We start from the raw sequence: 14,555 nt of genomic DNA, 5'->3' as shown, positions 1-14,555 counted from the left end.
CTTTTACTTATTCTGATTTCTAATTCGGAGGCACCTCCTTTTGAGCGGCGGCTCCAGGTCCTCAGGCCCGGCGCTGAGCATGGGCGAGGAGATGATGCACGGCGCCATGGCAGCCTTCTCCGCGGGTTTTGGCACAGGCTGGATCACGCAGCCGGTCTTGGGCAGCATCCGCAGAGCATAGGCATGGTCCTCGTCCGCGGGGTTATTAAGGTTCGGGTCTGACTTGTCGCCCCCCGCCAGGGCCTCCTCGCCCATCAGCTTTTTGGCCGCCTCCCCGTCCAGGTGGCAGTTGGAAGCACAGTTATTCTCCTTGACCGACTCTAGCTCGCTCACCGCCGGTTCCTCAGGCGACAGCAGCTTCTTGGGGGGCGCGGGCGGCGGTGGCGGCGGCGGCTGCTCGGGAGGCGGCTCCGCGCTCTTAGCGCCCTCGGCGGCGGCGCCGCGCGTGCCGTTCACGATGACGTTGCAGGCCGCGGCCGCCTCGGGGCCCGCCGGGGCGCCCGGGCCTGGGTCGCCGGCGGCGGGCGGGCTGCAGTGGCCGTCCCTGCAGCCGCCGCAGGTCCTGCGCTCCGCGGCGCCCGGCTCGCGCTCCGCCTTGACGTGCGCGTGCAGCGCGCGGTGGATCACGTTGTGCAGCCGGGCCCGGTGGCCCACGGTCAGGTCGATGACGCCGTCCTGCGGGCCCTGCAGCACGCCTGGGAAGCCGAGCTGGCCGCCCGCGCCCGGGGGGCTGCCGGCGCGCCGCGTCAGGTCCACCACCTCGCTCCGGCCGTGCTCGGCGGGCGTGGGCGCCAGGCTCAGGGCCTGGCCCGAGCAGCCGGGGGGCGAGTCCGCGGACTTGGACGAGCCCTGCTTGGAGTCCCGGGGGGACAGGGAGTGTCCGCTTGGCTTGCCGCCCGCCGCCGCGGAGTCGCCAGGGGCGTTCGGAATGAAGTTCTCCCCGTTGCTGGAGAACCCGTTGGGGGGCTTGGAGTCGCTGACGTGAGGGATAGGGATGGGGATGGGGATGGGCACCGGTAGGGGCACGATCACGGGGTACGGCACGAGCAGGGTCGGGGGCGGCACCAGCGGGGCAAGCGACGGCAGCCCGAAATTCATCATCTGGGGCACCGGCATCGGGCCATTTGGCATCATGCTCACTGGCGGGAAGGGAAGACTCGGCAGCGGGGCGCCCGGAGGCGGCGGGGGCAGCAGGCCTGGGGGGTTCCCAGGCATGGTGGGGGTGCTCGGGGGGTGGATGTGGGGCGATAGCATGGGCCGGTGCATGGGGCTGGAAGTGGGGCCCAGGTTTCTGGGGCCACCGGGCGGGGGCCCGATGCCGGGAAGCATGGGGTTGGACAGGGGGCTGTTGGGGTTGGAGGCATGGTGCGGAGGCCCGCGGATGAAGGGCGGGCGGATCTGCTGCATGATCTGCTGCTCCATGAAGATGGGCAGCGGCACCGGGCCGCGGTTGGTCATCACCATGGGAGGGCTCCGAGGCGGGACGCCAAGGGGAGGCCCGATGCTAGCAGGTGGCTGGACGGAGACAGGAGGGATATTTGGAGTCTCGCTGATGGGGATGGACTTGGGCACTGGCGTGGGGATTTTAGTGACAGAGCAGTTGGCAGTGTCAGATGGAGAGACGGTGGTGGACGCCGACGGGCCAGGGCCCTGGCTTTGGCCAGCTGTAGCCACCGGGGAGGGGGCCTTCCTCCGAGCATCTGTTAGCGGGATATTCCAAGAGTCTGGAGTGAGCAGCTGCACCCCGGTGCCTTCTGCTTTATTTTCCATGGGAGGGTGTAATGTGCTGCACAGCCCAGCTGGAAGATTGGCCTGGGTCTCTTTGTAGAAAATGTCCATTTTGTATTGATTGAGACATTTTGCACTGCAGAACTGAAGCCTTCTTTCCCCGTCCCCAAAATCCAGGTATTCTTTTGTGTGTCTTATGTGCTTACACCAGTCACATACCTACAACACAGTAATAAAAAACCACAACAGGTAAGACAAGCAATTTACCTGGGTAGATGACGTTTCGTGTTTCACATAAAGGTTCTTTAAACTTTACCAGCACTTCTCAAACAGGCAGAACTGTTTCCTTCTAAAAGGTAAAATTCTGAAATGTTTGTAAAATGATGGGTTGGCTTTATAAATATGAGCTCTTCAGAATACCAATTATCACAACCTCCTATTCTTTTTTCTTAAATTGTGTTGTCCCCTTTAAGCATGACTTAAAGATGGTTCTGAGAAAAGGGAATATATATACCTGTCCAATGTACCTGCCCACACATTTTCACTTGTCAGAGAGGCTCATTGTAAATGCAAACCTAAAGAGTTTTGGAGGGAAAAGTTCTCCAGAAAGTTCAATGGGCTTGAAATATTACCCCTTACAATTCTCCTCATGCGAAGTCACTTTACACTGTTGACTATGTTTGATAATGCAGTTGGAAAGAGTGTACTGTGTTAACCAATAACACAAAGCGCTGAACATCATTATGTCTGGCTTCCAAGGAGAAACTTGGAATTAATCATGAAGTCTGTGTGAGGTTTAGCTATTCCCAACCTGTGATGTTGCAGCAAGCTAGAATTATTTTTTGAGCTGTTTGCCCACTCTCTCTCAGTAGTCAGAATTTTTGGTGACATTTCTTGGCAGCAGTCTTATTTAACAACTTTTCAAACACCAGAGAACATTTTCCAAAAGTTGTTATGGCTTTTTCCCCCCTTCAAATCTACTCTTGGCAAAAGAAAGACATCACCAAATTTATTTTAAAGTTAGGCTGCAGAACTAATTAAAGGCTGAGAGCTTTTCCCAATTGGAAATCACTAGACATCAAAGTTCAAAAAATACTCATTCTCAGCTTCAGAACCCATTACTTTGGAGAAATTATTGTGATTTCATTAACACATTAATTTTGCAACACCATCAGCTCTCACAGATGGTGAAGACATGATCTACAATTCAAATATGACTCTTGTTTGCACAAATGTCTTTCCTTCATATGGCATTTTAAACAAGAATTAATATGAGTAATCTTGCCATAGCTATAAACAGATAAACAGATGTCAAAATTTTCAATAGTTCTTTCAGTGCCTTACTTTTTTTTGACAGAGTTTTACACACACAATCTTTTTTCTTTTTTTCCTTTTTTTTTGGGGGGGGGGGCATTTTCTCAGCACTCAAGCCATATATAGCAGCAAAGAAAGAATTGTGAAACAGTGCAATGGTGAGTCTATTGAATTTGAGTCTCTCCCCCAATAAAGCACTGGTTCCAATATTGTTCTAAATGAGACCCTGTTTTTGTTGAAGAGGCTGTCTGTTGTTCTGTTGTTGGTGCGTGTTGGTTTTTTAAAAAAACTATCATAAACTGATATAATTAAAAGATGATAAATTTTAATAATGATTGGTCACATAAACAATGCAAAAACAACATATGCTGGGCATTTGATTACTCATCTCATTTAACTCTCAGCTTTCCTTGATTGTAAACAGTGGTGGCATGCTGGTATGTGATCATGGGCGAACACGCACGTGGCAGATGTGGGTCTGTATGTGTAAATCCACTCTTTTCCTTCTCGCTTTTTTTCCACTGATATTTGCAGGTAATAAACTTGATAGTGTGAGACTGAACAACATGTTGGCACACATTCGTGTTTTGTTTAGTCTCATCAAATTGCCCTTTCAAACTACTTCTTGCAAAAAATTTTGGAGAGTGAGAAAACTGCTGAGTTACCTTTGATGATTAGAAAGGCACTCTTTCAATTTAGCTATCAAAACTGTTGCAGTTATTAAAGTGGTAAAAAAAATATTTCAGTGCTAATATACTCCTGTGTTTCACTATAGTGTTTCATGTTCCTCCTGAATTAAGGGAAGCTTTTATCATAATTGAGATGCCCAGTTTACAAAAAAGTGCAGAATTGCCTCTGATGAGAAGAGACCCACAGAATCCATCAGACCCTCAAATTTTTCATCTAGATAAAGGTTAAGTAAACAAGTATTAGAAACATGATGCATGTAAGTTATTGTTTTATAAACCTGATCATTTAAATAAAATTAACGTATAATGATGTGGCACTTAAATTCCACTATGAAATAAAACCACCTGCTTCTGTTTCAATATTAGGCATCCATAGAAAGCCTGCAGTGCAAATTTACAAGCTTGAAGTGAAGGATCAAAAATAGCTTCTTTAATCATTGACTAAAAAAAATTATCAATGAATTAAGCTAATTAAAATAATATACCCATTTTCTGGCATATTTTTTTGGATCTTATTTTTTAGCCATAAGGGAGAAGGGTTTTCTGAAATCCTTAATTGGTTTTTAAATTGCCAGATTGAATTATTTGCCTCCAAAGGATTCCTGTTTCCTCAAGCCAAATAAATATTTTCAAATGGAGTAAAAAATAATAATAATCTAAATATAATTTATATGTTCTCCCTTCCCTTCCTTCACTTTCAGTAATCCAATGATGAATAAGGAATGCTCATAGATCTATCCCAATTGTCAAATGAGAATTCTCCACCATATCTCATCGATTTTGACATAAAAAGAATTACAGACATAAAAGTTAGAAGCAAAATCCTATTTCATCAAACTTTCCCATTAAAGCAAAGGCCTACGGTTAGCTGCTTGATTTTCAGCACCATCCCAAAGTGTTCAAGTAGTAGTGTGACAGTTCATGACTATCTTGTTTTGGGTAACGTGAGAGAGAGAGAGAGAGAGAGAAACAGAGAGAGAGAGAGACAGAGTGTGTGTGTGTGTGTGTGTGTGTGTGTGTGTCCTTGCCTTATTAAATTTCAATTCAGAATACTGATCTAAAAATACAGAAAAGCAATCTTTCTGGTGAAGCAAAAAATTATTAGAGGAAAAACTGTCACTTAAGAAATAATGAATCAAGTCTGTCTTACAGGACTCATCATTTAAGATGAGGTCAATGAATTTATGGCACAAATGGCTATATCATGTGAGGCAATAAAACACGGTACTATCATTCATTCTACATCTAACTAATGACACACTTCTAGTAATTAAAGATTTCATCATAAGAGCCTGAACTGATTACTTAAGATGTGGTAGTTAGATGAAAATATATACCATATCCCTCTGTCTTTAATAAAACAACATTTGCATATCCAGGAAAACACAATATGTGTCTCATAAACTCTGGTTTTCTGAATTGTGGTGTGGTGGGTTATTCTTTCCTTCTTTCACTGACAGCTTTACATTTTATTTCACTTTTTAACTTTTTGAGGAATTATTTTTTCCTCATTATGCCAAGAAGTACCAAAATTCCTTCAGATATTTTAAAAGATAAAGATTAAGAAGTGCAGGGATTTACGCACTGAGCTCTGGAATGATTTCCCCCTAATTTCACCCCAGCTTTGTTTCTGTTGGAATCTGGCCTCTTTGGTTCCACTTCTCTCACTAACAGGTCCTAGATTGGACAGAGGCTGAAGCTGTTTAACGATGCCAATCTGGGGACCCAACAACCAGCAAATGCAATGCCATTGAGCGAGACAGCTGAAATGCTTCGTATCACAAATACATAATGTATCACCAGGAAGACAAAAAGATCACAAAGGAGATAAACAAATGCGTATTCCATTCAACCCTATAACAGCAGTCCTCAAAAAGATTAAATTTACCTTCCTGGGATGGGTCCAACTCTAAACAACAGAATGAACATTTCCTTTAGTCCATTTAGAGTATTTATATTTGGGTGGCTGACTGCCAGAGTAGTACTTATAAGCTCAGTGGCCTGATGGATTCACTCCTTTCCTGTGAAATAAATGTGTGGCAACCTACACCACTCAACTGCTCCAAAGACACTGCCTCAGCAGATATATCACTTGCTCCTGATATAAGAAAGCCGAAAGGCACGACTTGTGGTTCTTATAACTCTTTCCATCTTGTATTTCCCCGGAAAGAGAGAAAGCTATTCATGTTGGCAACTGAGCCTTTATTTTTATATAAACGTCAAAGTCAAGGCCAAAGTATGCCATGAGGTTACCCACATGGGCACGATATACAGGTTCTTCTGGGCTTAAGAGAAAACTCAGGCAACTGAGGGAGGGGGACAGGGTTCCTAATTAACACATTCATCAGCTGTTAGCTGTGGGAGTAAAGTTCAGCCTTTAATGGAATCCACCACTGCCTTCTGAGCGGTAATCTGGCATCAGGCAATATTTAATTAAGAAACCCTTTTGCTGAAATCTTTAACTGGGCAAAGATGTTTGTAGCAATGGAACAGTAAAAAAAAAAAAAAAAAAAAAGATATTAGCACCTCCGTGAATGCCAGCAACAATTTGAAAAATAAAACAAAAAAAATCTTCACGTGCTTTCCACTTCATCTGACTGTCTACTAATATATCTCCTAGGTAACAGCTCAGGAGTTGTAGCTCCTTAAGCAAAACTGTAGCTTATAATAAAAGGGAGGTTCTCTGGGCCTTGGCATGTTGACTGTGGCACTGATCTTGTAGTCTAGGCCAGCTCAAAAATCATGAACTCATTCAAGTGAAGCAAAGGAGGATGGAGGGACGTGGGCAGGGGTAATCAGTGTTTTGAAGGCTTTGGGGTCTGCTCTGCCTGTAGACAGTCACCTCACAGCATGAGCTGAGGGCCTCAGACTGACCCACCTGAGCACTTGCTCCCAGCCCTACCCTGGAATGCCGTGGTCCCAGTATCAACTGTTCCTTTGGGTCTAGACACTGCCACCAGCAGGGCCCTAGTTCAGTGTCCCTGAGTGGCAAAAGAGGCTATGGAAATCACACAGGATTTAGAATCAAAAGATGTTGGCATGAATCTGGGCTTTATTCCTTATTAGCAGCGCAACATTATGAAAATCTCAGCCTCAGTTTCTTTATCTGTAAAATGGAGCTAACAGTCTAATGATTGTGTGCTAGGCATATCACTAAGCTTCTTACAGAGTATATATTTTCAATCCCCAGCCTGTCCCACGTGTTTTACATGTGTTTTATGGGGAGGATGCTTCTATGGCTGCAGGAAGAGGGAAAGGGAGATTTTCATCCACTGCTTTCCTATGAGCCTGTGTGTCTTTGAGATAAAACAGGGCACGTTTCTCTCTGGGCAAACTCATGCTACACCTCACAGATACCAGCCCCCATCTTGCTCCCTAGGAGGCTCTGTCCCCAGGGCTAACAGAGGAGCTGTCTGCAGGGACAAGGAACCAGCCCACAATTCTATGTGCATCCCAGCTGCCCACCATCCTGAAAAGCCTCTATTCAACTCCTGCTGAGCCCTCTTATTTTTCCAAGGCCAGTCATTTTCTAATTCAGGCAAAAGCTTGATAAAGCAACATGGCTGCTTGGAAATGAGCGTTAGAACCATTAAAATGAATCATTCCTCTTCGGCTCAACTGCTGTTTGAATAGTGGAAACCATAAACTGTGCTATGCATATTTTATTAAAAAACAGAGCTGATGGACGATCTGCTTGACTCATTACATGGCAGAACTATCTTCCAAAGGAAAGGCCAGAAGCCACAGTATCAGGTGCCTTTTAAGACTGGATGACCCCAACCTGCCATGGCAGCATGTTCACTTGAGGGAAGAGCCCCCACAAAATGGGGAAGGGCACACCAACACTAAGCTCACCATTCCAAGTTTTTCTTGCAGAGCTGGATTTGAGTGAAGGAAGGAAAAAGATGACCTAGTCATAGACATGCAAAGCCATACGGAATTGAGAGAGGAATTTAAAGTAGAAACAGGAAGGGCTCTTATACAATAAAAACAAATGCATGAAGAAGTTCATTTTCAAAACAAGAAACTTTCTGCAGGTTTAGATTCCAGCATGCTGGTGTTTGCACATAGTTCTTTTTATTTGGGTTTTTTTGTTTGTTTGTTTTGCTTTGTATTTTATTCATTCTCATTCTCTAGCTTGCTCTAGCTCTCTCTCTCTCTTAAATAAGATTTGGAGCTCAAGGAGAGGCTAAAGAACATCTTTGTTAGAAGTGAAAAAATCTCATTAGAAAACTGCCCTGTAGGAACTTTATACCATGACTCAAGTTCTACTTATCTTATAAATTTTAAGCTGGGTTCTAGAAATCTTGGCCCAGGTCACAGGAGCAGATCCTTCCTTCTCTTTCTCATGTGCCATGAACTCTGTAAGGCAGAGCAGAGATGGGCTTGGTTTTCAGGATCTCAATGAGCTTTAACAAATGGCTTATTATGGACCCAAGTCTCTGATTCTACAGCCAATGCAAGAGATGGAATCCTGGCCTGTATTCAGTGACTGCAGGCCCACCCTGACAGCCAAACACATGATTCAGAAGATGATTTTTCTCTTTGGGCTGATGTTTTACGTTGCTTAAGAGTATTAATATACCATGACAAAACTCTCTGCTTCATTTAAGGTGGATGAATGCAACTTACACCTTCACAATACAAGTCATCCAGATGGAAACTAAAAAATTCAATCGTACATCAAAAAACCTGGTCTGCCTGGTACCAAATGCCTGCCTCTTTGTTTTCCAGTTATTTGGTCCTGAGAGGGCACAGAAATCACCTAAGAAATCTCAAAGCAGTGAAATTAAGCCCTAAAAGGAACCTCGGTGATCATCTCATCCTCTCCTCCAACCTCCAGCTCCCAGTGGAGCCAGGCATTTAATCCCTCTGAGCCTCAGTGCTCAGCTGTAAAAGGAGATCATCCACAGTGACGACCCTGCCCGGGAAACATGTGAGAAAGAAAGGAAACTGGGAGGGGACTACAGACATGGAAAATGTGCCTCCTAAGAAGGGAGCAACGTCCTAGCCCATCTCCCATTGCCAGGCCGTCCCATGCCCATTTTATCAGCTCCAAGTATCACAACTACTCTCTGCCCTGAAAAATTTGCCATCACATAATCCAGTTTACTCATTGAAAAGTGAACATTTATTCGGGGCCCATCATGGGTGAGGTGCTGTGCTAGGAACCTGGGACATGAGTAAAATGAAGCTCCTGCCCTCATATGAGGTAGAATCCGCCCCAGTAAACTGGAGGCACAAGTTTTTGTTTTATTTTCATTCAAGCATCTCTGCTTCAAACTGAAGCTTAAGAGAAAACTGATCTGCTATTTGTAACACTTTTATTCATTCAGAAATAAATACTGCGCTGTGCTCCAGAAGGCAATGGGCTGTGGAACAGGGCAGGAGAGACTTAGTACACCTGCCCTTGCGGAGTTCAAAATCTGTCTATTAGCAATAAGTGGAAAAATTAGCACACACTCTCCTCTATCAACAGATTTGTTCTAAAGGTTAACATGCAACTAACAGCTTTTAGCAAAAAAAATCCTTAATATCTACTGTCTCAATGTCAAATTTCCCTTTGTTCTTCTAACCCAATACTGTGACTCCTCTTTTTTTAAAATGTATTATCTGAATCTTTTTTCAGATATGTATTTACCTTATTTACTGTAACTTTTTGTTTTTCAAGTATATATTTGGCTCTCTTTTTGTGTCATTGTTTTTCTTCCTGCTTTCTAATGAATATTTGAAGTTTCATTATTTGTGACTATAAGAGTTTAAGAAAAGTTGCAGGGAAGGACTTTGGGTTGTACTTGTATATAAGGGAAACCCATCAAACTAATGTGTTAAAAAGTGAAGTATGCTAGTTGCCCAGCTTCTGTCTGTGGTCACACACCTCATTTCTTCCGTCATGCAAACTTTTTTTTAGAAAATGGCAAAACTCATATTCTAAAATATGTTGTTTTAGTTCCACAACACAACTAATGAGACATCAAGTAAGAGGACTTTTTGGAAGGATTGCTGTGATTATCAGTGGTATCTGGAGCAGTCCCCCCAACCCCCCCGCCAGGGACTTTGAATCTGCCTTCCAGCCTCCTCACTCCCTGGGTTTTATCTCACCCTGGTGATGGGTGGTACCCCTGAAACACCACAGGGTCAAGCTTACGTTGTGTGCAGGTGACCCAGGTCAAGGGCACTGCTGAGCAGCACTAATGGCACCTCTGATAATCCCTCATTGTGTCCACTACCTTAGCCCACTTTCTGGCTGCTTTTCAAAAGTCTGCAGCTGCTCCTAGTGACATCACATCCACTCACCAACTACATACTGATTGCTTGGGCTCTGCCAGGCACCTGGCTATGGGCTTTACTTGCATTGCTTCATTCAGTTCTCTTCTGACAGTCTCTTGCACATTTTCTGCACCCTGGGCCATAGCCTGAACCTACCTGTGGGCACCCTAAGTTGCCCAACTCAGCCCCTGGTATCCATCTCTGCCCAGTCCTCAAATATCTCCAGGACACTCTAATGAAAGTCATGGCTTTATTATTGTGACTACTGCAAGCCCCAGTTTGATGTAATACTAATAAATTATACACTAGTAACAATAGGTAGCTTTATTTAAGCTCTAGTACCCATGCTGAGCATGCTACATGAATTTCCTCATTGAACCTCCACAAATACCTTATCATATAGATAACTGGGGGTTAGATAGGTTAAATAACTTGCTCAAGATTACCTATGCAGATAATAGATGGCAGATCCAGATTCTAAGTTAAATCTGTCTGGCTTCAAAACTCATACTACCCCACTATCTCAAGGGTTTTTTGCACTTTCCTACAAATTACAGGATTAAGATAGGTGACTAATATTTGACAATAACTTTCTGTTTTGAAATTCCAGAATCACTGACATTTAGAACTCTAAGGAACTTCGCAGGTGAAACCCAACCTATCTCCCACAGCAAGCTTGGGTTTCCTTCTACACATAGGTCATCTTCCAGGTGGCATCCATACTTCCTGTGACAGAGACAAACATTCATACCCATCTACACAGCCAAAAGAGTGATTCATACCATAGCAATCTTTCTCCTTTGCACCAATTTTCCTGGTGGCTTGCTAAAGAGGGTTGTAATACAACTGCAGGTCTCTATGCAATATAATTGAGGCAGTCTATTTTGTTGTCAACCAGCATTGATTATTAGAAAGTTTAACCACTCCACCTCCCTGTCACTTCTACCTACTGTTTGCCAGGGTCTCCCAGCACAGATCAACTCCTCTTCCAAATCTCAGTCTTTGAAAAAATTAAAAGGAGTCATCATATTTGCTCCAGATTGTTATTTTTAAACATCCCCAGTTCTGGCACCCAGTTCCCAGGGCACAAGTTCCCAGGGCCCTTCTATGCTGTCTGTCCTCCTAGGGACATGCTAGTGAGACCAGCTGCCACTGACCCAGGAATACACTTCACCTTGTTAATGCCCCTCTTAAAGGGTGGAGCCCAGAATGGAATGCAGTAGCCTGACTAGCAGAGAGTCCAGTGGAATTCTTCCTCCCTCATGTAAAACACTATACCTCTGCTAATGCCACCCAAGAATGCATGTGCTTTTCAGCAGTCATGTCCCACTGTTAGGCCTTCACTTTTTATATTTTATTTTTTTATTCTTTCCTCTGTGCATATGCTTACCCAAGGTCTTTGTTTTTTAAAAACAAACATTTATTGACTATTCGTTATATTCCAAGCTTGAGCCTTTCACTTCTCTCTCTTAATTCTGGCAACAAACTTGTAAAGGAGCTACTATTTTTCCCATTTTACTTAAAAATGAGAAAACAAAGATTCAAAGAATTGACGTGGTTTCCCTAAACCGTCTCAGCCTACAAATAGTGAAGCCCGGATTCAGATCCAGAACTTCAAACCCATCCTCTTTTCACTCTACTATGCTGCCTACTTCACTCTGAGTTTCTGGTCAACCGAAACCTTTTTCTTCTAAGGGCTCATCAACTATTTCTTTAATAATATATTCAAGGTCTTTTGAGGGTAAGCCATCAAACTACTTGTCTAGAGTTTCAGAAATCAGAAACCCTTTCCCAATTTTAAAAATTTGGTCAACATTTGTCCGTTTCTGTATTTTTTACAGGGCAAAGATTAACCAGAAGTAGATATGAAATCATCTACCAATTTCCTTTTGTAAGCTGGAAGATCTATTTTGCTTAGCATAGCAGGTGTTCTCTGCCTATCTCTCTCTCTCTCCCCCTGACTTGGGATTGGTACCCTTCTTTATGGTATTCCCTACTCTTTGCAGTGTAGAGAACATTCTCTCTACGGAGAAAATGGAAACCAAATAAAATTTGCCCAGCCCTGCCTTCTCATCCTCTTTTGTTAAATATTACATGACTTGCTCTAAATACTGATCTATCCACTTCTACTTCTTTTTCCTTCTATGAACATAGCGTTACTAGCTCCTTTTATTAACTTGGGCATTCCCCCAAGGGTTCAGCTCCTTTTGCAGCCTAGCCTTCCTGATCTAATTTCATTTTCAGAACTTTACACAAAGCCCCAAATAACTCCCCAAATGCACTGAGCCTCTGATTGTCGGACCAAATCCACCTTTCCTTGGCACTTCAAAAAAATCTGCTTTTCTAAACTCCAGGGAATGTGGCTGATCATATCCAGCATTCTCCCCCTCTGCTATCACGTATTCCAAGATAGTGCCACTTCCCCACTCCAGCCACATTCCAAGTAGCTCTACCCTAGATTAATCAGATGGTGGTCAAAGTAGGATTCCCTTCACTGCTCCTCCACCTTCTCATAACTCTCCACGCGGCATGGGGGGAATTATTAACTGCTCTGTTTTGAAGAGAATAATATTTTTAGTAGATAACAAGATAAATTATCCCATATCTTGCTTTGCTAATTAATGCATTTTTTAAATGTCTGCTCCATATTTTATACTAAATATCCCCAAATTATTCTTTTGATGCTTCCTTTTATTTTCCTAAAATTCCTGTCTTGCATTTCCCCCTCAAGAGTGTCAACTGCTATACAAGGATATATTTTCAAGCATTTTACCTACCTATTAGATATGTCTGTGGGGTGTGTCATTTTATATTTTAGTTCTCTGTGTTAGCTCTAGTCTAGGCACAAGACACTGCCAAGTCTCAGTGGGATCTCTGAGACTGTTTTCACCTTTTTGTGCCCATAAGCCAGGGCAACTTTGTCCTTCCCATTCTCTGCATTGGCAGAGACACTCTGGAAGTCAATTGTTTGTTCCTGCTAATGTCTTTGTTTACTCTTGAGAAGAACTGGCTCTTCTCCACAATCGCATCTCTTCTTGTATCATCCCAGCTGCCTTCATCATGTCCAGTTTTCAAGTTTATTGGGATAGTTGTTGCCTCTGCTAGCCACCTAATAGTTGAAAGTTTTCTTGATGAGATTAAATCTGTAAATACATTCTTCCCAATTTTCAATCAGTGCCTCAGGCTTTGATTCCATTTGGCTCAGAAGACCCACATGCTGCCCACTCTGCAACTTTGGGTCCTGCTCCTGTGCCCTCTGGCACCCCGTCTACCTTCAAGAGCTGCTGGGAGGATCAAAACAAATAGTGCAAATGGAAGCATTCTAAAAAATAAAAAGTGCTGCATAAATACAGATGTTTTTATGTATTATTACAAATGTAAGGTAACACATTTTCCTATTTAGAAAAACAGGGCCAACTGTTTTACCTATACTCTACTCTTACTTACCCTTTATTCTGTTAAATCTGTTATTTTAAAAAAAGAGAGGGAGAAAAATACCCTACTACAAATTTTCCTCTGATGTGTACTTCAAAGTAAAAAGTACACTGCAAAAATAAAACCCAGAAACCCAAACCAACAAAACACTTGACCCCCAAATTCTTTACTATGCTTCTAATGGTTTGTGGAGTGTTTGACAGCAATATAATTGCAATAATGAGGAGGTTTTTGGGCCAGGCTGTGGTCTTAAGCTCACTATGGATGTTTTAGCCCTAGGCTCAGCTTCAGGCCAGCACCAGTCACCCCGGCCAGAGTTACCAATGGAATCCCTTATGCTCTGTCACACACAAATGTGACATTTATGGCATCTGGTATATAATGCTGCAAATTCAAAAGGCCCCGTGTGTTGGGCTCATGAACCTGGGGAGAAGGAATAATTTGGATTGCCTATCGTCTTTTTTAGTTAATTAAAACCTGTGTGAGAGTGACTGCTTAGTGGCAATTTCCTAGATACGTGGGAGGGATGTGCTGGACTGCTTCTGATTTCTTTGGATCTCCACACTGGTTCCTTTGTCTCTGAAAAGCTTATTTCCTGTTTGTGGACTGCTGGTTTGCCTAGTTCTTTTCTGTCTTTGTTCTGTGAATTTAGCAATCCTGCTGTGCTAACTACCTGGTTGAAAACCAATGCTCAACAAATACTGGATTCTCCACTAAGGATCCCTCTTACAACTCCATCCTCATCAGCGAATCCTGGGTTCGCCCAACTGAATCTCCTCATCCGGGCCAAATGCCTGAACTGTTAAATGGTGTGAACCAAGACAACCCGGGACACAGATAGGTATTCATATATATTTAAGCACACCTGTTATTTATATAGCTCCTTTCTTCCAATAAATTCAAGTGGCTCAATAGTACTATCATAATATCACTCACTAGAAATCTGTAAAGAGACAAGCAGCCAGATAACATACCTTATTTTAGAGCTAAGTAAATTAAGACTAGCAACAATTACATATCAGTTGTCAGTATTTGGGTAGAAACCCCCATTTCCTAACCTCTGTATGACTAATGACATCATTCTTTGGCCTACTCTGAAGGAGGGAATGAGATGCAGAA

At 43.4% G+C, this 14,555-nt stretch overlaps 1 protein-coding gene across 2 annotated transcripts in view; it reads right to left on the bottom strand.

Annotated features, from left to right (window-relative positions):
* Positions 1-3: 3 nt before the first annotated feature.
* The window catches only part of SOBP (sine oculis binding protein homolog), a 145,337-nt gene continuing 130,785 nt past the window's right edge, over positions 4-14,555 (bottom strand). For both annotated transcript variants that reach the window (XM_055390716.2, XM_031012401.3), the window contains one exon: positions 4-1,947. In XM_055390716.2, the coding sequence (XP_055246691.1) occupies positions 4-1,947 (1,944 nt within the window). The remainder of the gene's footprint in view (positions 1,948-14,555) is intronic.

The sequence above is a fragment of the Gorilla gorilla genome, chromosome 5 (genome assembly GCF_029281585.2).
Source record: "Gorilla gorilla gorilla isolate KB3781 chromosome 5, NHGRI_mGorGor1-v2.1_pri, whole genome shotgun sequence".
Taxonomy (NCBI): domain Eukaryota; kingdom Metazoa; phylum Chordata; class Mammalia; order Primates; family Hominidae; genus Gorilla; species Gorilla gorilla.
This window is presented reverse-complemented; position numbering and strand designations above follow the sequence as displayed.